General features: G+C 42.4%; 1 protein-coding gene across 3 annotated transcripts; it reads left to right on the top strand.

The window, feature by feature from the left end:
• Window positions 1–854: 854 nt before the first annotated feature.
• On the top strand, window positions 855–22,250 carry LOC117053833 (ras guanine nucleotide exchange factor F-like). 3 transcript variants are annotated; one of them, XM_033162088.1, is made up of 8 exons: window positions 855–986; window positions 9,616–9,842; window positions 11,909–11,988; window positions 14,400–14,478; window positions 15,728–15,774; window positions 17,506–17,626; window positions 18,746–18,926; window positions 19,816–22,250. In XM_033162088.1, the coding sequence occupies exons 2-8, from the start codon at window positions 9,680–9,682 to the stop codon at window positions 20,525–20,527; spliced, it is 1,383 nt and encodes a 460-aa protein (XP_033017979.1). In that variant the 5' UTR covers window positions 855–986; window positions 9,616–9,679; the 3' UTR covers window positions 20,528–22,250. The 3 variants fall into 3 exon arrangements, with proteins under 3 accessions (XP_033017979.1, XP_033017988.1, XP_033017997.1); XM_033162097.1 differs by having other exon boundaries at window positions 855–995; XM_033162106.1 differs by lacking the exons at window positions 855–986; window positions 9,616–9,842 and adding an exon at window positions 11,426–11,546 and having other exon boundaries at window positions 11,854–11,988.
• The last annotated feature ends 1,143 nt before the right edge of the window (window positions 22,251–23,393 follow it).

The following is a 23,393-nucleotide window of genomic DNA, read 5'->3' as shown; positions in this document are numbered from 1 at the left end:
TTTTATGATTGATCTTTTAAGGCAGTGATTTTCAACCAGTGTGCCTTGAATGACGGTCGGGGTGCCATGGCCTCTGTCCCTCTTTCCTTCCCTCCCTCCCAGTGGGTGTAGCCAGTGTGGTATGGTTTGCATGAGCCTCCTTGTCTGGCACAGTTATGTAGCTTGAATTTCCCCTTCCTATCCTAAATATTAGCTAGATTCCGACATTCATTAATTTCTTAGGTTCAGGTCCCCCCCCCCCCCACCTTATGACAGTATTTGAATTGCTAGTTTGCTCCTAGCGGACTGTTTCTCCGGCAGGAAGGCAGGTTATAATAAAATTTTAAAAATCTCCTTTAAAAAAAAATTGTTGTTGCTTAGTCGTTTCCGACGTGACCCCATGGACCAGAGCACGCCAGGCACTCCTGTCTTCCACTGCCTCCCGATTAACAGTCTCCACCTATGTCACCTACACCTACACTATGTACTCAGAAGTTCAACAGGACACACTTGCCCCGATTGCACTTTCTCCCCAGAAAAGGAAACTCATCCCCCCCCCGTGTGTCCCCCCCCGGTGTATTTTAAAGGAGCCAACCCTCCTTTAAAGTTTAGACACCCTGAGCAGTCAGGGCTGATGTCTGGAAGCGCGACCGTGAAGCAGGCTCTCTCGTCAGTCTGTCCTATTAATGGCACATGGTATTCCCCACGAAGTGTGCTTTCCTTCTCTCCCTTTAAATTTCATGCCCCGAAATATCTCTCTGTGTCTGTGTGTGTAAAAGAGAGAGAGAGAGGGAGGGAGAATTGAACATCGCAACATAAATCCGCGCTAAATCAACTTGAGCATGAGTATCTCTCCGCCCCGGTTCCTTCAAGCACAAGCTGCAGAGGGGCCCGAAGGAGGCGGCTGAGGCGACGCCTTTCCTCCTGACCTCAGGCCAACAGTTGCTTGCGGGAGCGCGCCCTCCCTGACGGGCACGCGCCTTCCTGAACGCCCAAGGCGAGCGCGGGCAAGTACTGTAAGCTATAACGGGAAAAGCGTGCGAAGGATGAGGGGGGTGTCTTGTGAGGGGAGGGGGCTGCGGGCCTTGCCAGCAAAAGGGGCAGGAGCAGAGCATATTGGTCCCTTAGGGGCACAGGAAAGGGCGCGGGGCGGGCGGGGTGGGGGGCAGAGCTTTGTTGGACTTCCTCGCCTGCGCTTATTTATACATGTCTACAGCTAGTGATACTTTGGTTTGATACTCTGCAGCTCCTCGAAGTTAAAAAAGTATGCATTGTTGTGTGGTGGTGAACTGTAACAGCTGGGGAGGGAGCTCCCCTCCCCACCTTCACTCCAACCCCGGTGTGTCTAACAATATTGGTTTGTGGAGAGGAATGTTTGTCTCCTATGTCCTCCTTTCAGTCTGTGTGGCTTTCTGCCTCTCCCTCAGCTCGTTTTTGAGGAGGTAGTTAAAGGGAGAAAAGAAAGAATTGGAGGCGGGGAGAGAGCTGCGTGCAACTTTTATTTCTCTTATAAAGAGCTCTGTTCTGTAGCCCCAAAGAGCTTCTCCTTCCTGTTCCCTCCAGCTTATTGTGTTTATTATATGGGGTGAGGGAAAGGGGGGGGGGAGAGAGATGGAATGGGAACTGTGGCACCCTCCAATTCCCCCCCCTTCATTTCCAGCCTTCTCTCCGTTTGCATATCTTTGTAAGGATGGGTTTCAAGTTCAACCATCTGGGACTTGTCTTTTAAGGCTGCAAGGAATAGGCTGTGCTCAGTTTCTAACTAAGGAGGCACAACTCCTGGCTGTCAATATCTGCTCCTCCTCCTCCCCAATCCTACTTGCGTGGCAGCTGCTTACAGTTGTTTATTGGTGAGGGAATGCGCTCCCTTCTCTGTTGTTGCCATCTTTTGCTCCACAGCTGAGCCCTGGCATGGGGGGAGAGAGAGAGAGGGAGAGGGAAAAGCTTCAGTGCTGTACTACGGGGCGTAGGGTTTTAGCTTATGTTACTGGGACAGACCCTTTTAACAAACTGCCTACAGCCACCCCTCTTCCCCTTAATGGAAAGGAGGGGACAGCGGAGGAGCAACACTGTTAGTTTTGAAACAGGCGTCTTGTGTCCCGCTTGCCTCTCTGTTGGGAAACAGGCAGTGACATCCTATTAATCGGAAGGAAATCTGAAACCATCGCAGCCAGGAGTACAAAAATAAAGTGCAATAAGAGTAGACTTGCAAACTGTGACTAACACTTTCTGTTAACTAATGCAGAACAGTTGTCTGCTTTTAAATCTGCCAGGATCGTAGCCTATGCTTTGTAATATATTCTGTAGAACTTTATAGTGGTATAGCGTGCTTTCCAGTTATCTAAATAAGCCTGTGAATCTGAGAAACAGTACTTGCCCAGGACCATTTGGTGATTATTAATAGCTAAACGGGCATGTAACTCCTTCCAAACTTAAAAGCATGCCCGCTATTTCACACTGGCTGTTGGTGCTCACTTGTGTAGAAGTCATTGGGCCAGGAAGAGTATGCTTTCTTGAAATAACTAGGGTTCTTGCACAACTTTCCTTTGCTCATGGGCTGGCTTCCAAGGTAACTGGGATTTCAGGAGGGTCTGATCAAACTCAGGTGACACTTGGGTATGCAGTGCAACATTAAAGGACATATAATTTCTTAGCTGAACTGTATTTTTGAAATGCCACACACCTTTGACACACAAACAATGCAGGAAGGAACAGCGAAGCAGGTTAAATCTGATTATATTGGCTTTCCAGCTACCTCACTGGTTGGTCTAATGCTTAGAGCAGAGGTGGATACCTTTTTCAGTATTCCCTCATGGGCAGCCACCTGGGGCTGCATGGAGGGCATGTAGGGACCAGAGGCAAATGGGGGGGTGTAGCACCAGATGTGACTCTTACTTTTGTAGAGTAGGCTACATTCCAACTATGCAGAAGTTGAAGGTTTCTACACACCTACACACCCACACAAATATTTCCATCCATGCAAGCAAGAGACATTGTTATGGTTGAAGGATGCATTTCAGCCAGGCAACAGCACTTGAGATGAGCATAGAGCAGAACTGGTGAAGGGCATGGTCTAAGAGATTCCTGAGAGTCAAATAGAGAGGTCTGGAGGGCCACATCCAGTCCCCACACCTACTCTTAGGGTTAGGCATGGTTCTTTTTCTGTGAACTCTTGTTCATACTTCCCTGTCCAATCTTGGGGAGGGGGCTGTCTTCTGTAGCCACTCTTTTTCTGGGTGCCAACATTGTCACAGAGCTGGAAGGAGTGGAATTGATAGGGCTACCTTGCTAGGCTCTGCTTGGAAAGTTAGCAGCTGCTTCGGCAGTCTTGTAGTACAGGTACATCGGGGGATAACAATTTAAGCTCTGTTTCTCTTGACTCTGCTCTCCCTTATCGATGCTTGGTCCAGACTTCCAGAGCTTGACAAACTTTCCTCTGTACTTAGAGGAATCCTAATTCCTAACCAGTGTTAGAAACTGAGATGTGAAAGCTAGGAGCAGAATAGCACCTTAAATCTAGGTTATGGGTGCAACAACAGAATGTCTAGGTGCACTTTTTTATAACCAGAATACAAAGCTGAAAATGAATGAACTGAAGATAAAATATGTTCATTTTCAACATGGTCTAGTCCTTCCCCTGCTCACCCATCTAGTATTCTTAAGAGGGTCTCTTCTCCAGCCTTTAGAGAGTAGCTGGAAGTGGGGAGACAGAAAAAGGTCCTCCTTTCCTTCCACTCTACAGTTTTAATCTGAAATCTATGGCGCAGTACTGTGCCCAGATCTCAGAAACTGCTCACGCTAATGAAATTCCCTGTCACAAAGTGTGCCTAGAACAATGGGAGTTTTGAACACTGCTCCTAACAATTTGTATGTGTTTTCTCACATTCAGGCTTTCTCCTTTCTCGTCCCCTTGCTCTGTTCTTTTCTCCAATATCTGATTTATATGGCTAGGTCCTATCAATTTTTGTTTGTGATGTAAGTTGCCATGTACATTGATGGTGCTATACGAGCAATAGTCACTGTGGTGACTTTTGTCCTGAATGTTAAGTACCTTGTTGTTGTTGTTCAGTCGTTCAGTCGTGTCCGACTCTTCGTGACCCCATGGACCAGAGCACACCAGGCACGCCTATCCTTCACTGCCTCCCGCAGTTTGGCCAAACTCATGCCAGTCGCTTTGAGAACACTGTCCAACCATCTCATCCTCTGTCGCCCCTTCTCCTTGTCCCCTCCATCTTTCCCAACATCAGGGTCTTTTCCAGGGAGTCTTCTCTTCTCATGACGTGGCCAAAGTACTGGAGCCTTAACTTCAGGATCTGTCCTTCTAATGAGCACTCAGGGCTGATTTCTTTGAGAATGGATAGGTTTGATCTTCTTGCAGTCCATGGGACTCTCAAGAGTCTCCTCCAGCACCATAATTCAAAAGCATCCATTCTTTGGCGATCAGTCTTCTTTATGGTCCAGCTCTCACTTCCGTACATTACTACTGGGAAAACCATAGATTTAACTATACGGACCTTTGTCGGCAAGGTGATGTCTTTGCTTTTTAAGATGCTGTCTAGGTTTGTCATTGCTTTTCTCCCAAGAAGCAGGCATCTTCTAATTTCGTGACTGCTGTCACCATCTGCAGTGATCATGGAACCCAAGAAGGTTGCAAAGTTGGAACCCAATCTTATTGCAAAGATATCTGTTCTCTGATTACAAACGACTTCAGATTGAATCACTGCCTACCAATGAAAGGAGGGCCAACAAGCAGGGCCACAGATGCTGTTGTTAAGGCATGGGCAGGCCCATACAGTTCACACAAGGATTCTTTCAAGCTACCTGATCACAAAAACCATTTAAGGCTTTATAGAGTAAAACCAACAGTTTGGAGTGGGTCTAGAAATGCAGTGTTAGCCAGTGGAACTGCTACGTAATAGTCTTAAATAAATAATATAGGGCTTGACTTTTCATTGGCAATGATCTTGGTGTTAGGTGTAGCAACCTTAAAAGCAAACAGAGAGGAAACTGATACAGGTATAATTATACTATACTCAGTTATTTCCTGTAACTTTGGGTAGTTCTACCTTAGCAACAATAAAGAGTTCTCCTTAAGAGAAGAAACAAGTTGGAAATTTATTTGTGCAACTACAATCTTTCTACTTCCCATGTTGTCTTATCACTGGAACTATTGGACATTATATGAGCTGACCCATGTTGAATATTTTCTAAAAATTCCCCGAGCAAAACACTTTAGGTTGTGTCCCAGTCTGTGGATTCCCCCCCCCCCACCAGAGTAGTGCTCCTTTATTTCTTAACATCCTTTTACCAACTGTGAATTTATCTGCACAAAGCAGCTTTGGCCTTGGTTATGTTATACAGGTGAAACTCGAAAAATTAGAATATTGTGGAAAAGTCCATTTATGTAAGCAATTGTTTTCATTAGCTACTGGAGTTGAATACATGAGATAGACTCATGACATGCAAAGTGAGATATGTCAAGCCTTTGTTTGTTATAATTGTGATGATTATGGCGTGCAGCTGATGAAAACCCCCAAGTTGAAATTGTTAATGTGGGGTTCTCATCAGCTGTACGCCATAATCATCACAATGATAACAAATAAAGGCTTGACATACATCGCTTTGCAGGTCACGAGTCTATCTCATATATTAGTTTCACCTTTTAAGTTGAATTACAGAAAGAAATGAACCTTTCCACAATATTCTAATTTTTCGAGTTTCACCTGTATGTGCTTGGTACATCCAGACTTGATTACTGTAATATACTCTACATGGGGCTGCCTGTAAGAACATAGATTGCTGCCTTGAACCATGCTGGGATATTTGCCCAGTATTTTCTATTCTGATTTGCAGTGGTGTCTGGGATCTTAGCAAAGTGTTTTCACATAGCATGCATCATCACCATCATTTTTCTGGAGATGTCATGGACTGAATTCTAAAACCTTCTATATGCAAAGTGTGTGCCGTACCACTGTGCTGTGGTCTATTCATATAGAAGCCAAAAGTTTATTTGTTAGCAGGTATCTAATTAGTAAAGGAAGGATGTGTTCATTTCTTGAACATAGCAAGTGGATTATCTAACAAGGGGGCAGCCCCACCCTGCATAACTGATCACAAGACAGTTACAGGTAGGTAGCCGTGTTGGTCTGCCATAGTCCAAACAAAATAAAAAATAAAAATAAAATCCTTCCAGTAGCACCTTAGAGACCAACTAAGTTTGTTCTTGGTATGAGCTTTCGTGTGCATGCACACTTCTTCTTCACAAGACATGCACACCATTTGAATGGCAGTGCCCATCAACTTGGGCCCCCTTTCAAATATTGTGTTGGCGGGGTGGTGAAGGGACCTCAGTCCCAGCAAACTTCACAAAGGAGCCCACTCTCTCAGAAAGGAAAGTATACTTTCTGATTATTTGTGTATGCTAACATAAGAAATCCACTGTGGATGGATGCCACGTTAAAAATAGTGACATGTTAAATGGCATGTCTAGAGAGTTTGACTACTAACTAGAAGTTTCAATTCCAATTTGGGCAGCAAACCTAACCACGTTAACACATTTTACTAGGTATATAGCCAAACTCTCAGTGCCCAGGGGATGGTAAGAGATCCAGCATACAGTGACTAATTATTATAGCAAAGAACCTGAAATTATCCAAAGGTTTATGTGATTAGAACATTCTTGGCCACTGTTGCTTTGCCAAAACGAAAGCCAAAAACTGGTTTTACAGGATGATTTTGTGCAATGTATTATTCTTTGAGCAAACAGTATAAGGTTTTGTTTGTTTTTCAAATCAGAGAAGTAGTACCAGTAATTCTTGATGAATTCAAACTATTTATTTCTTGACTATATATTTCCCCATTTATCTGCTCTGTCTTTGCTGAGTCAAAGTGCTTTCTCTCCTAATCTAGGATGCAGTCCTGACCCTGCTTACCTGGAAGTAAGCCCCATTTAATTCAGTTGGACTTGCTTCTGAGTTAGATATGGTTAGGACTGGACTGTCCTTGCACCTTGTCTGCTCAATATTTCTTAATTCTGTTCCCTTTTTGAGTCCCCTTTCACACATTTGTTGATTACTACGTTGATCTTTCACTGTCAAAATCTCCTCTATTTCTTTTTCTTTCTGAAAAATATAACTTTTTTGTTATGACAATAAAGTATAACAATATTTAACAAACTTTGGAGTGCTGCTGTTCTTGTCACATTACCCATTTTCCTCTTTGAGTTTGTACGTCTGTTGCAAATAATAGAATCATCATCAAAACATTAATGAATCTGTGGAGACACGTCTCTCTGTAGCATCCCATGCACCAAAGGTAGGATCAGTGCTGGAGTAACTTTCCCATGAATAAGGGGTCCAAGTATCTGCAAATTTGTCCTTCACTTTAGACCCTCTGCTCTGTGGTGTTGTGTTAGCTTCTTATGTAAAGCAAACTGTCATTTGGCAATTCTGCCTTTTACCAAAAAAATCTGTGCTCTTCCAGTGACATACTCTTTCTGTCCTAACAGCTACCAACATGAATGTCTATGTTGTGAACAGCCCTGAGATCTATGGATAAAGGGTGGTCTACAGCTTAAATAAATAAAAAACACAACCAGCTATTTATGCACTTGTTCCCTTCTTGGTGTTTTCAAAAGTGACAACAGAGCCAGTGCCGAAACAACCATTCACCCAGTTACTGGTGAAGTGATGCTAAATGCTATTATCCAGAAGCTGTGGGCAATTCCACCACAAGTGAAATAAAATACTTACTTCCGTACATCCCTTCCAACCTTTAGGTGTTATCTTCTTGTTAATATGATGATGGCATACCAGTGCCAGGTGTTATGAGCAGACTCCCTAACTCTTGCAGAGGTGGTGTATCATGATTGCTGGATTCAGATTTTCTCCCTTTCTGTCATAGAGGTGTCCAGAGCCAGATTTTCACTGTCCTCTTACCGTTCTCCTTTATCCTGCTCTTATTTCATCATCTTCAGTGGTCCCTTTCCCCATTTTATCATATATTTCTTTCTTGATCAGTTCCTTCTTGTTTCTCTGTTATGCCTTTGATTTTTTTACTTCTTACTGGTGGTGGCAGGGCCAGCCCACCTATGGGACCAAGAGAGCGTCCAAGAAGTGTACCACTTGTAGTTGCAATCTTCTCTCCATCCTCCCTCGTTCTGTGGGTGGCTACGGAAGAGGAGGAAGTGGGAGTGACATTTTCTGTTTTGCCTCAGACAGCAAAACATCCCAGGCTGGTTATTGCAGAGCACTGCATTTTAAATAACAATGCATTTAATAGAAATAGTTCAGTTGAATGGTTTTAACACACACAAGCTTCTTAAGAGAAGACTGCATAAAGGGGAAGGGAAGAGAAGTGTGTCTTCTAGAACTGTCTAACCCCAAAATATTTGACCAAATATCTTAAACGTAGCAAATATTTAGTTTCCAAAACTAAATTCTTCCTAACACAAAATAGTCATTATACAAAAAAGTGCATTTAAAAATCTCCACCAAACCTTCATGTGTTTGGGACAGCTACTTACATTTTCTCATTTTCCTGCTATTACATCTCCTCTCTGTTGCTTCCTATGCTCCGTGTTCTTACTTTTTCTGCATAGTATTGGATAATAAATTCTTATTTCTCCTTATTTAAATCTGTAGCAGCCCCTGATTTATTTTTTCTGGACAGTAGCAAGCATGGGCATAGCCAGAATTTTTGTTGGGGGAGGCAGGCTTTTGTTAACAGGGGCAGGCTTGGGGCAGAACTTCAAATGCCCCCTGCCCCCACCAGCTACACCCATGGTAGCAAGTGCACATTAGATGGAGCATCTGTGACTCTCCAAACATTATTGGGTTCCAGCCAGGATTGCCAGTGGTCTGGGATTCTGGGAGTTGCAATCCAACAAAATCTTGAAGGCTCCAGGTTCCCCAACTCTGCTTTAGGCAGTTTTAGAAATACTAAGCAATGTCTTGCATGTTTAATCCCAGAACAGGATATTGTTTTTCCCTTTCAATCCCAAAATGAGATACAGTGGTACCTCGGGTTACAGACGCTTCAGGTTACAGACTCCACTAACCCAGAAATAGTACCTCGGGTTAAGAACTTTGCTTCAGGATGAGAACAGAAATGTGCTCCAGTGGCGCAGCGGGAGGCCCCATTAGCTAAAATGGTACCTGAGGTTAAGAACGGACCTCCAGAACGAATTAAGTTCTTAACCCGAGGTACCACTGTACTGTAGTCAGATTTTTACACATCCTTTCCCCTGTATGGTGTACCCTTCCTTCACAGTTATCTACACTAAATTATTGGAGAGCAGCATGATATTTGAGTAGACATCCAGACAGAGTAACTTATCTACTTAAGCAGGCTCAAATAATAATTGTTTCCATTGTTGTAGAACTGTCTTTAATGTTTGGCTCCTGGACAGAGTTGTTTTTATTTTATTTAATCAATGAGAGAAGTTTCAGTAAAGCCAGTGTAAGTCTATAGATCTGAGACTCACAGTGCATCATGGTGCATAAGTTAACTTATATCATAAAACCTTAGATAACCAGTTTGAACCTAGCAACATTTTGGTCATTTCTGGAAGTTCTAGCATTCTAGTATGTTCCATCAACCATCTTTGTTTTCTTGACTTTCTCTTCCTGTATTCAGGTTAGGACTGTGACACTCTGGAGAAATCTTCTTGATATGGGTATGCTTTCTAGCTAACCCAGGGATGAAAAGAAAAACAGCAGAGTATTCATGGAAGCCAGTACTACAGAGCAAATCTTCTCCTTGTGACCGATTTAAGCATGCCTGCTGCATCTGCAGGGGGTTCCTTTATGTTTATGGTGGACGGCAAAATACTAGCTTGAATGATTTCTGGCGATACAAGATAGGTAAGTTTACCTGTTCACTTAATAGTAGTAGTAGTAAGTAGTAGTAGTAAATGTTTTATTTGTATCCTACCCATCTGACTGGGTTGCTCCAACAAATTATAAAAACACAGTAAAACATCAAGCATTAAAAACTTTCCTATAGAGCTGCCTTCATATGTTGTCTAAAAGTCATATACAGTGGTACCTCGCAAGACGAATGCCTCGCACAACGAAAAACTCGCTAGACGAAAGGCATTCACTAACGAAAGGGTGACTCGCAAGACGAATTTCCCTATGGGCTTGCCTCGCAAGACGAAAATTTCAATGCATTCCTATGGGAATTAAATTCCTATGCATTCCTATGCATTCCTATGGTCGTGCTTCGCAAGACGAATTTTTCGCAATACGAAACGACTCGCAGAACGAATTAATTTCGTCTTGTGAGGCACCACTGTATTGTAGTTACATGTATCATTATGCCACTGACTAAACCAAATCTACATGCTGTATTCACACAAACCTGTTTTTCTTCTGGTGGTAACAATTATCCCGAGACAACCTGATGAAATTTCCACCACATTCTTTCTATAGCATATCCCCCCCCCCATCCAAGTAAGCAAAGTAAAATCAATGAATTAAACTTTATCACCCTAATAAGATAACATCAACAATAATAATGATCATTATGTGGATTCTTCATTCAAGCCCACACCTTTATGGAAAGCTAACGCAAACCTTTTCCACATATGAAAATAAAAATAATGTAGAAGTATTGTGATGAATACCTGTGGCACTTGCAGGCAAATGTTTTTCTGGTAAACCATACCCTTGGTCTCCTGTGTTGACAAGGAAAAGTGAACATACCTGTTCAGAAACCATTGCTGTGTCTCTTGTGTGATCCAGTGCAACAGCTTTTTATGTCTTTACCATTTCAGAAACTAGGAGAATGCTGAGTTTATACCTGAAAGTTTGTGAATTTGGAGGTGGGGTTTAATTCTCAGTGGCAACTATCCAAAATGGATTTTAAAGAACATTGTTGTGTTCTGTGTATCTGTGGATATTAATCCTAGGACAGTCATAGGATACTACGCCATGGGATAAATACAGGGTTTAATTACACATTGTACATTATCAAAAATTGGGCTGCTGCCAAAATGTCATATGTCCAGTCCATGCTGCCTCTATAACATATAGTAAAATACATGCATTTCCTTGCTGCTGTTCTACATCAGCTGACACTGGAGGGGCAGGAAGTCTCACTGCACTCTCATGCTAAGTAAGTTGAACTATGGTTATGGAGGGAAAGGATGAAACTTGGTAAGTGGTGACTGTTTTTGGTGGCAGCCCATATTTCTGATGTGCATTTTCTGCCTCTGCCATGTGTTTTATCTGTGGCCAGCAGCTGTTTGAGAGAGACTCAATAAAATGCAAACCGAGACAGCATTTGTCCAATAACATGCAGCCTTTTTAACAGACAAGTCTTGTTGGAGACTAGTGCAAGCAGATGGAGCCAGTATTCTCCAGCGCTGCAGACTGGCCATTGTGGTAAAACTTGTCCATACAGCTGAAGCTCTTGCCTTGTTTTCTAATATACAGGGACCCAGAGGTATCCACTTCAATGCATTACAGAGGATGACAGTCCATGTTTTACTTGCTTAATCTCTGTGGAACTTTAACAGAGTTTGATATAAATAACTGCTCCATGTTGGGAGAAAGACAGGTTAGGTCAGGGGTCCCCAAACTTACCCAGCCTCGGACCGGTTCCTCTGGCACCGATCGCGCGGCAGGCTGGAGGGTGGGGGAGTGCGCGCCCTCACTTTTTCTGGCATACTTCCGGGTTGGCGCAGCACCGGAAATAGCTTGTGCGCATGCTCACAGGCCTCTGCAGCCCCGAAAGTGCACCGGAAATGACGCTTGCACATGTGCACAAGCTATTTCTGGCGCCGCGCCAACCCAGAGATGGGCAACCGGGGGGCGTCGGGGGCTGCACAATTGGCTCACGCGGGCTGCAGTTTGGAGATGTCTGGGTTAGGTGATTTCATGGGTCCCTTTCACACCTTAACAATTTTAATCAAAACACTTTCTAGAGAATAATGAATGGGAGAGGCTGGAAAACTCAGAAGATGGCCCTGAAGAACTGGAGGAGCACACAATGGTGGATTATCAGGCAAGTTTGAATTAGTCCCGTATAATACTGTAGCTAGTTCTTCTTTGCTACTGTGGAGTCAGCTATACCAGTGTTTTTCAACCTTTTTTGGGCAAAGGCACACTTGTTTCATGAAAAAAATCACGAGGCACACCACCATTAGAAAATGTTAAAAAATTTAACTCTGTGCCTATATTGACTATATATAAAGTAATTTTTCAATTTTTCCCATGGCACACCAGGCAACATCTCGCGGCACACTAGTGTGCCGCGGAACAGTGGTTGAAAAACACTGAGCTATACAGCTGCAAATATAGTGTTTTAAGTGTATTTTAAGTGCATTATGCAAATGTGACACTAGATGGTGAGCTTATGGCAAATTTCAAAACACTTCTTAAAAAAGCATTTTCCAGCGTTTTTGTGTGTGTCTAGATTCCACCTGTCATTTCCCCATTACAGTCTGTGTGGCTGGTGTTGTTCTGTAGTTTAGCTTCCTGGTAGCCTCAGACTTCTGCTTCAAGGTAAGAATCTCTATTCTCTTCTTCCTCCAGCAGCAACCCCCCCCCCCCCAAACTGCTAGGTATGTGTATTCCTACAGGTCAGGTAACTGTTGTTAGCAGAAAGAACTCTAGAAGGGAACAGCCCTTCTTTCCTAGACAGGTTCAGCTACTGTGTTCTTTGAGGGCCTCCTTTCACTGATCACATTTTTGAGACATAAACCTATAAATACAAAGTGTTGTTGAACAAACACACACTTGCAAACATATGTATGGTTGTTGTTTTTTAACTGAATTAGTGAGTGGGTAGTGTTGTTAATACAGTAAGGTGATAGTTTGCTGTTCTTTTATGTGAAATAAGGAACAGAGTACCATGGTTTTTTTTTGCAGGTGACTTTTTTGGCATATTGTTCTCTGTTAGTGACAAGGTTGTTTCGTTGAGGGAATGACAATGAAACAGCCAGTCAGCTATAGGAGGACATTCCTTTCAGTAACATTATTCAATTTATTTTTACCTACTAGGTCTGATTTAAATATTAGAAAACTTACAGCTGGCCTATGTGGAAGCTGTCAAAAAGCACATCTATGTGGTGCACTGGCTGGCAAGCAAACACTTTAAAAACATCTTATCTTGTGTGTCAGCTTAGTACGTGCAGCAACTGCCATGCCTGTTCCTCAGTAATCTTTGTGACTGCTGACACTACCCATTTTAAATGTTAGACCTGATGCGTTTCTGTAGCCTCTGTGGAGGTAACATAACATTTTAAATCAGTCCCAAGTATATATCCCACAAATGAATTTGCACAGCCCCCTTAAAAGATGTGCCTCAAAATTATTGTTTGTTCAGTAGACATTCTAGATACCCCCAATAGTGTATGAAAATATTTTTGTCATTCCTATAGGCCAGGGGTCAGCAAACTTTTTCAGCAGGGGGCCGGTCCACTGTCCTTCAGACCTTGTGGGGGGCCGGACTATATTTTGAAAAAAAATATGAACGAATTCCTATGCCCCACAAATAACCCAGAGATGCATTTTAAATAAAAGGACACATTCTACTCATGTAAAAACACGCTGATTCCCAGACTGTTCACGGGCTGTATTTAGAAGGTGATTGGGCCGCATCTGGGCCCCGGGCCTTAGTTTGGGGACCCCTGCTATAGGCCAAGCATGAGGAAACTCACATTTGGGAGCCAGATGTTGCCCTCTAGGGCACTCTATCTGGCACTTAAGCTCTCTTAGGCTTTCCCCCTCACTGGCACTGCTCCGTGCCCTGTCTTTCTTTTCCCTGTGATAATGCCTCTTGCTTGCCAGGCATTTTGCATCACAGGAATGTAGCCCTCCTGTCAAATCCATTGCCCCACTGGCTTTGCCCTCTCATCACCACTGGCACATGTTCCCCAAAAGTTGCTCACGAGGGAATGTGGCTTCGATCTGAAAAGGGTTCTCCACTCCAGCTACTCCAGCTGTAGGCTTTAGCACCTTGCGGAAAGGTTCATTGTCAACAAATATTGTAATAAATGTTCTGTGACCACAGTACTATCCACCTGAAGTGGCTATAGGGATCTGCCTTAGTAAGCAAGTATTTTGGATTTAATTCTGCGTGTTCAATATTTAAGTGTGCTTGCAATCACAAAAGTTGGCACAGTGATGGGTATCACGTCCATTCTGTGTGTCTTTCCATTGAAACATGCAACATTCACTTCTGAGGATCCATTGCAGGCCAGACTGGAGTATGTTTTTAGCTTCTTTTTTGGGGGTGGGGTATGTATGTGTAGAGCATGGTGCATGGGATACCGGTAATTACTCCTTCCATATGTCTGTTGCTGGAGTGCAGCTTAGATTGTGATTTCAAATTTACAATGAATTCACTTGATTGCATTTGACTTCGGAAGATACAAGTATCATTTTAGAAGAAAATCATTATTTTACTTTCAGGGTATCCTCTATATCTTTGGTGGAATGGTGGATTCTGCTTTCACACTGAGAAAGAATCCTCTTTGGATGTATGACACTGGTATGGAACTAGACAAGCAACATCTTTAAACAGGATTGCACATAGATTTGATAAATACGTAGGTAGGGAAGCCTGTTTGGGTGGAGTACGCAAGTGAGAATCTTTTGACATGCCTTGTTTGCCATTATATCTGCCTGAACTTGCTTGAAGCATCAGATTTCCAGTCGGGTTCCAGTAAGATCAATAGTCAATTCATTTGAATTGTAGAATGTTTTAACATTTCAGGTAAACGTATCTATAGAAAAAGAAACACCAGGCTATTTAACAAGAAGCTTCCCTGTGTCTCATTCACTACTGTATAGGTTGATTCACAGCAAAACTACCCAGCAAAAGAATAGTAGGAGGAGGTTGAGAAATCCACTTAATTATCTTTGTGTTGGAATGAATGTTTTACTAAACACAAATTTAGCAATTCAGCTATATATTTGTGACAGAACACTTGAGTATTAGGGCCAGGACAGTCCTAACATTTTTTCATTTGTTGATCATGTCTTTTCTGTATAGTTGGCAGGGATCACTGCACATCTGATCAGTTCCTGGGAACCATGAATTGCAGCCAGAAGCCTCAAGCCAATTTAATGGCATACTAATACCTTTCAAACATTACAGAAGAGATATAGTTGGCTTGTGGCTGAGAACCCAGGGGTCTGCTCTTTTGCTATAGTGTATCCAAATCATTTCTTAGGTTCAGGCCTCATGAGAAAGCAAGATGAGATCTTCTGCATATTCCCAAGAATGGTGGGTGGGGACACAAGCCTTACCAGCCAATACTATAACATCATAACAACAGTACATTCATAATCTTCTATTCTCACTTCTTTGGATTGGGGACAATATGGTTGTATTTTTTGACCATAGGAAGCTGAGTCTGATCAGTGGACTGTCTCATTCAATATTGTCAATCCTGGTTCAAAGTAGCTCCCCCAGGTCTCTTTTTGCCATTATATCAGATTTAAACAAACAACAACAACAACTGAATTTACCTAGATTTGAACCTGTAGCATTAAATATGCAAAACACTGAGCCATGGGTACTTCTTATTTTTTTGCCACAGTGTCACTTCTGACAAACACTGTGTTGAGATGCCACTTTTGGATGATATTTATGACAGATAAAAGCTACCTTAGTTGCTGTTAAGGAGAGCTGAATAACTTTCCATCTCTAAAGTTCAATGGGCCATGCATGACAAGTAGAGCAGGAGTACCCTCTTGTGGTTAATATTGTAACTGATATTTTATTGAAACTGCAGATTCAGCTAAGTGGATGGAACGCCAACTCACAGCAGGGGAGAGTGAGGTAAGAAATTTGGAAAACAGAAATGTGTGAATCGTACATGAAACATGTTGCTTTGTTGATCCAACAGCTTGCTCAGGAATATGTTCTGAAAACTGTTCCAGACTGGGTTCATCCAGGGAAACGCAGCAGCAGAGTGATTTTATGCTGTTGGTATCACTTTTTCACTGTAAGAGGAGGGATACTTATTACCTCTATATTCTTAAATAATCTATATAGCATGTATAGTTTTGGATCTTAAAATAGGAGTGTTGTATCGCTTGGCCTTTGTCAGTACAGGAAGGGAAGCAATTTCCAGCAGCTCTCATCCCCTGCATCCTCTGGCACCATTCAAAATCTACTTTGAAGGGTCCTCCAGCACACTGGAGAATATTAAGGGGGGGCAGCTGAAAATGGCTTCCTTCCCCATTCTACTGACTTTACTGCCAGCTGAGCAACACAGTTGGATGCAACGTTGGTTATAATATGTAGCACATTTATAACTGCTCTCTGTACCAAATTACAGATTATGAGCTTCCCAGATAATGTTAAAGGGTAGCTATTTAATTTTTCATTAATAAATACCAGCGTTTCTTCATGTATATAGGTACCAAAGACTATTTTGGTGAAAACCAGGCATACCATTTGGAAGCATGTGGCACTAGGAAAGTGCAGGCTGTCACACTTCATGAAGACAAGCACACACAACCAAGATCTTAGGTTCAGGCAGCTCTTAACATCAAGGATCAAGGTCTTGTGTGGTGGGAGCAGCCTGTACTTGTTCCTTCAAGTTTTGAACTACCTTCCCTCCTAAGCAGCAGTAGTAGTGATGCAAGGGGCTTAGTCAAAGGGTGAACAGAGGCAGCCTTGCCTTTCCAACTTTTTCTCCTGTGAAACTGTACCAGAGCTTAATTTCTATGTTGTAAAGAGCTTCCAAGCGGCTTTCATCCTCCATCAGACACACTTCGTCCTAACCAGCTTTGCAAACAGTGCTGTATTATCACTTTTTTCAGGGGGAAAGCACTTTGAAGACTCAATATTCAAATAAACCTGAAGGAAACATGCAACTGTTTCTGAGGGTTGTTGCTTCTTGGTGAATTATCTGAGGCACAGCCTCAACTATGATGTAATTGCCACTTTTAACATGCAGGTTTCCCCCGCCCCGCCCCCCGCCCCCGCCCAACTGTTTGCTAATCATCCTTTTCTGAGAGGGGTTTATTTTCCCTTCTCTATAGTTAGGATGATTTCTTCTGGTGGAAACATTGCATGGACACATTTCTTGCACTTCATTGCACTAGCTATTTATTACGGTATTAGAGGTGCTCCTACTGCTCATTCTGGACTTGATTTTTCTGTTACCTAATTTTTATAGTAGTAGGTGATTCTGGAGTAGAGTGATCATGTAACAAACTCTGCCTTCCTGGGTAGAAAAGTTTGGATAGCATGCCCTTTCCAAAGGCACCACCCTGCTTGTTTATGCAGTGCAGTGGAATATGAGTAACTCTCATGGCTGTTCATTGTTTTTTCTCCACTCCTTCAACTGAGAACAAGCCCCTGTCCCATACCCATCAAGTGGTTGTACAAACAGAAATGCTTTACTGATGTTAATAAAGGTGTTGGTTACTGGTGTTTTACAAGGCCAGTGTGAATACATTCTTAAGTGGAAGCAGTAAGGGGGGTGGGGTGGTCCTGCTTGGATAGATGTGATGGCAACTAGTGTTAATGGCAGTTGTTTCATTACTATCCTCTCTGCAGGGAACGGCTCCTGTTAATCGGAAGGGCCACAGTGCAGTCGTCTACAAAGGCATCATGTACATGTATGGTGGATACGTTGACCTTAAGGGCGCTTCTCAAGAATTCTGGACTTTATGTCTAAGTAAGTAAGTTAGTTGAGCTTTCTCTGTAGGCATGTTACTGCAACCCAGCAGTGGGGAACCTCTGGCCTGTGCTCCTAATTAAGCTTATCAGGCCGCCTCCTTGGGCTGTGGTGTGATTTGGCCCAAACTGCACCCATCACTTGGTGTCATACGGCATCAGCCATGGGACAGGTAAACCTGCAGGGCCATCTTGAAAATGAATAATTGGTAGTACACTCTATGTGCACTTCCAATTGTCCTTTTCCAGCTGCTGCTGGAATTTTGCACTTTTTCTGTTACCCTACCCACCTCTCAAAGTGGTATTTTGTGTGTGTGTGTGTATCTCAAATTTAGCAACCACCCAATTAGTTAGAAAGGAAACAGCTAGAAATTCCTTTGATTCTTTGCAGCCACAGCTTGAATTTAAGAGTGTACTGGCAGGTAGACAGTAGTGGGTAGGGGAATTTCGGATCCTGCTCCCCATTGCTACTGAAGTGGCTGGTGTCTAATGATACAAAACCCATTTGAAACATCTAGAATGAAAAGGCAATCCTGTAGCTGACTTCGGCTCCATGTTTATCTGGGTATTGAATTAAACCAGGGATGGGGGAACTTCAAGCTTATGGACCAAATATGACCTTTCAAGCCTCTCTACCTGGTTCTCTAGACTCTTCCCAGGCCACACCTCTAAGAGCCCTGCTTCATGCCCTCCTCAAGTGCTTATGCCTGTCTGCAATGTGTAACAGCAACAGGATGTAATTTGCATGCCTTGAAGGAGGATGAGGTATATGTAGAAACCTTTAACTTTGTATTCCTGTGGTAAAGGCACTTGTGAAGGAGTACTCTGCAGGATTGAACCCTCCTGCTCTCCATTGAGAAAGGGGACAAGACACAGCTTCTTCCCCTGCTCCCCATATGTTTAGTTAGGTTTTTACAAACCCTTATTAAACATCAGCTCACCACCTGAAATGATTTGGCTCTGGAGAACTCTGCACAGCCTGAAGTCACATCTGTTGATTTTTGTCTCTGGTCCTACCCCACTGGCATGCAAGCCCCATAGGGGAATGTATATGTTGGGCTGAAAATAGTTCCCTGCCCCTATGTTGAAACAGAAATGAACTGTAATCTTCTTCCTTCAGATAAAAAACAGTGGACACCAGCTGTATCTTACGGTGGCAGCCCAGGCCCTCGACATGGCCACTCAGCTGTGGTTCATGGCAACAACATGTACTTGTTTGGAGGGCTGGTGGGTCTGAGTGAACAAAAAGACTTCTGGAAGTGGGATTTCATGGCTGCCAACTGGTCTAGTATCAGAACGAGGTAAAATCTTTTGAGAGCTATTCACCAGCAGTTTCAGCAAGCTGCAGTTTGACAATGGAGTAGATAAAACTACCCAAAATTAGAAAGGTTAAAAAAATGTGTGTCTCGGGGAGCTAGGCAGCTATGACGGCTGCCTCTGAGGGATGTGGATTAAGCTGCATTTGTACTTTGTGGAACAGCAAGCTGGTTCCCTTTCTAACGTGGGGTAGGGAATGTGTGGTGCTCTGGAAGTTGTGGGACTCCCAACCCCCATCAGCCCCATGTAGCGTGTCCAGTTCATTGGGGGTGGTGGGAGTTGTAGTCTAGCAACATCCACAGGGCCAAAAGTTCCCCACCTCTGCTTTATAAGCTGTTGAACTCATGCTTTAATAATGCACATGTTCACATCATTCTAGTCACATTCTCTGTGATCCAAAGAATGCTGTTGAAAAGCAGAAGGCATTTCTAATGCATTTCTTGGGCAATGTCTCCTGTTTTGGAAGAGGCTGCCGTGGGAAGTCAGGCCCTGATATGCAAAACTGCTGGTACAATGCTGCGATAAGGAAGGATTACATTTACATACTGAGCCACACATTTCTGTCAGAATCAGGCAGAGACTTTTTGAGGAGGTACCTTTTTAAAATTAGAGCAGTTTCACAAGTTTGTACTTTTTAAAAGAAAGTATATTCGACTTGGGCTAACCAAGAATTATTGCATAATGATCCATAACAGCCAATTTAGAGAGCATTATACATTCAGATACCTTCATTCAGTGCACTTCCATTTATATTATGTAATTAATGATGCTGTGTATAGTGTTGACCAAACAGAAACTAAAATCCTACCTCATTTTCATCAGCATAAACATTACTGATCTGTGTTCCTTGTTCTGTGTTGGGCTTGTGTTTAGTCACGGGCCTCCTAAAGTGGTGGGACACTCAGCTTTGATATTTGAAGATTCCATGCTGCTCTTTGGAGGAGGAATTTCTAATACCAGGCCAAGCAGTATTCTGTGGAAATACCATTTTCCATCTCGGATGTGGAAACAACTGGCTAGGACAACAGAACCTTCATCCAAAGCTTTTCACTGCATGTTGGGGATTGGATATGGCTTCCAAGGGATTGCTGGTTCTTCAAGGAAGTCACTCAGCTATTTGCATCAAAAGGAAATGGGCTGTTCAAAGCTACTGGCAATCTCTAAGCAGCACTCCTGTTTCTGTGAGTATATTCACCAGGAGCCCTCATACCAAACATTCAGTAATGACGGCAGCACTGAAATTGAAATGAAAACCTTTTACCTGTCTCAGGAGGAGCCAGGATTTTGCTCACGCCAAACCACTTCGAGTTCAGAACTGAGTGCAAATGAGAAAGCATGCATATTGTCCGAGAGAGAGAGAACATCCTACCTAAACCTACCAAGAGAACAGGAGTTTGCCACTCTTGACTTGACAGAGGAAAATGCAAGCTTCATTGATCTGACACCTGCCTCTGTGGACATTGGTGAGTCTTCTGCCTCCATGGACATTCATGAGTCTTCTGCTGTGCTGCTGCTTATTGGAGGTAAACCTTTGTCAAGTTCCTCTTCAATTTCATTTTGGCAAATGGAGCTAGACAAAATTTAAATGGCGCATATACACATACTAAGGAGGGAGAACAAAAATACACCTGGCCTTGTGGTAGTGATAATCCATACTGTTGTATTTTACCCATTTTGTCATGAAACCAAAATGCCATGTGAATATGAAGTAATTAAGTATTTGAGAATGGCAGCGTTACCACTTCATGGAGCCACTCACTCAGGGAAATAAACCATGCTGCTATTTTCAATGAATTGGTTTAGGCCTGCATACTTGGATTAAGCAGCTTCAGTGTGAATGCAGAGAAAAAGTGTCCACTAACCCTGCTGCTTGTTCCTACAGTTAATTATTTTATTTATATAGAGCAGAGCTGCTCAAATTGTGGCCAATGGTGGTCTGCAGCATGGCTCTGGATTTGTAGTTGAAGATGGAACATCAAGAGTTGTGTTGATTTTTAATGGTTTTTTATGCCTTATATTGTATTCTTACTGAATTACAATTTGAAATCTATGGCATATGAATTGGAATACAATATATAGAAAACAAAAGGAACAATAAAATACCATTAAGAATCATACTGCAGCCAGCCTAGCACATTACAGTTGCTACAACAGGCACAAAACTCTTTAATCAGTCTACCAAGACTCTCGGCAACCTTCAAGCAGTCCATGAGAAAACGTTTTGGAAGCACTGCTTTAAGAGTATTTAAAGTCCCTCTTAGGTTACCTTCTTAATCCTTACAGCAACCCTGTAAGGTAGGATCAGAGTTGTTATCCCAAAGTTGCAGATAGGAGTGCTGGTAAAAGATGCTGTCTTACCTAGGTGTACATAAGGGTATGTTTAAACCAGTGGACAAATTACTTCTTAGCTGCTTTGCCATACCACTTGAATCTACATCATCCCACCATCTCTATATAAAGTGGCCCTGCTAATTAATTTTAGACTCCTAGAAAAAGAACCAAAATTAACTTAATTCCCCTGTGGTTCAGATATGTTAAGGCAAACAGGCTTCTCCCTTAGTCAGGGGTTGATGGGCACGGTGCACATCTGTGCATACACTCACTCCATCCTTCCCCAGTAGCTAGGCTTTGGGTGGGTGGAGGGTGTCCCCCCTTCTGCCAGTCTACTGGAAGATATGATCTACCTGGAGTTTAGGTGGGGAAACGAGATAATCTCCCCCTAGCTTTTTCCAAAACTACCGGTAATTGTAGAAGGGGTATGTGCATGCCACAGTTGGGGCTGCATGCGACTCTTAATCTCAGAGTCAAGGGTTTGAGCCCCACATTGGGGAATATATTCCTGCATTGCAAGGGGTTGTACTGCATGACCCTTGTGGTCCCTTCCAACTCTACAGTTCTATGATTCTATAGTAACTGAATATTATGCTGAAAACCAGTTCTGGTGCTTTGCTGGTCCCCAATGACGGATAGTTTTGTTGTTTGGCCATTCCCACCAGTGAGTCTTGAAATCTGTTGTGCTCAGTCAGAGATGGAAAATGATACCTTGAAGTTACCCTTTCCTGACATTTGCCAGAAAACAAGATTGCAAAGTACACGGCTATTGTAAAAGCCTGTCGTATGTAGGCCTTGTCAGTTTGAGAAGTGCTGCTCTCCAAATTGTCTTTAAAAGTTTAGCTACCACTAAACAGCACATGGTGAGCTTTATAAGTGATCTTATTTTTATATTTTTAGACTTTGACATTTATTTTTTGTGATAAAACTACATAAAATTATGTTACTATGCTTTTGTGATTAAACTATATAAGCATTTTTTGTCTATATGCTGTTTGCGTCTGAGAAACAATGCATGATTGATTTAAAGTTGGACAATAAGCATATATTATTAAATTGTTGGCAATATGGCTGGTTATTAGTCACCATTTGATTTCGACTTAATGTGTCACCTTGCTTGTAGCAACTGTGTAAAACACTTTTAAGAATCAGTGTACCCCCTTAGAATGAAGTGGAGGTCAAATTTGTTGATCTAAGAAGCAATTTGGATTCTGGAATAAAATTTAAGGCCTAATTCTAGGCCAGCAAGTCAATTAATTCACTTTTCAGACAAAATTGTGGGTAGAAATCTTAAGCCTGAGCTCCTCTCCTTGGGTGCAACTATTACTTGCTATCATTCATATGAGAGGTCAGCAGAAAATAGTGTGTTATCAGTTCTGTATGAGAAACACAGAACTTCACCCAAGATAAGGGGGGCTGCCAGAGACAGGCAAAAATGCAGGAATGAAGCAGATTGTTTGCACATTGCAAAAGAAAAACAGGTAGAGGCAGTCATTTTGCACAGTTGTGTTATATTTAGAAATAAACTACAACAGTTTGTGACTGATTCCAAGTGGACTACAAATCACAGTTCCCATATTCAGATGTTCAGTTCAGTGCAGTTACTGTAGCACAGTTTATATATGTTACCATGAAACACAGTGTTCCTTATATATAATACTTAAAAAAACAAATAAGTTATACTCAGAGCTAGTGTCAAGCTCTACATCATTTAAAAAGAATTACAAATACAGCAGTTAGTGGAAGTGATTTTTTTTAAACAAACAAAATACTCTAACTCAAAATAATAAATCTTACATACTTTAAAGTAAGTTTGTCCAGTTGAGGGAAGTAAGAGGATAAACAAATCAGTCATCAAACCTTTCTGCTGGGGGTGCTGCAGTAGAATGCTCCCTATTCTCTGATGCATGTGGAATGCCATACCTCCCCCAGGGCCATCAATTTCACAGTTAGAAAAAAGTTGAACATTTTGCTCCAGGAGGATGACTGTTGATATTCAGTGTTTGCACCAGAGAACAAAACAGCCATAAGCACTAGTGAAACACAAGGTGTAGCTCACCAGATAGATAGATAGAGGACTGAGCCACCTTACAAACTCTACTGTGCATGTACTGTAACAT

Source organism: Lacerta agilis, chromosome 1, assembly GCF_009819535.1.
Source record: "Lacerta agilis isolate rLacAgi1 chromosome 1, rLacAgi1.pri, whole genome shotgun sequence".
NCBI lineage: Eukaryota > Metazoa > Chordata > Lepidosauria > Squamata > Lacertidae > Lacerta > Lacerta agilis.
This window is presented reverse-complemented; position numbering and strand designations above follow the sequence as displayed.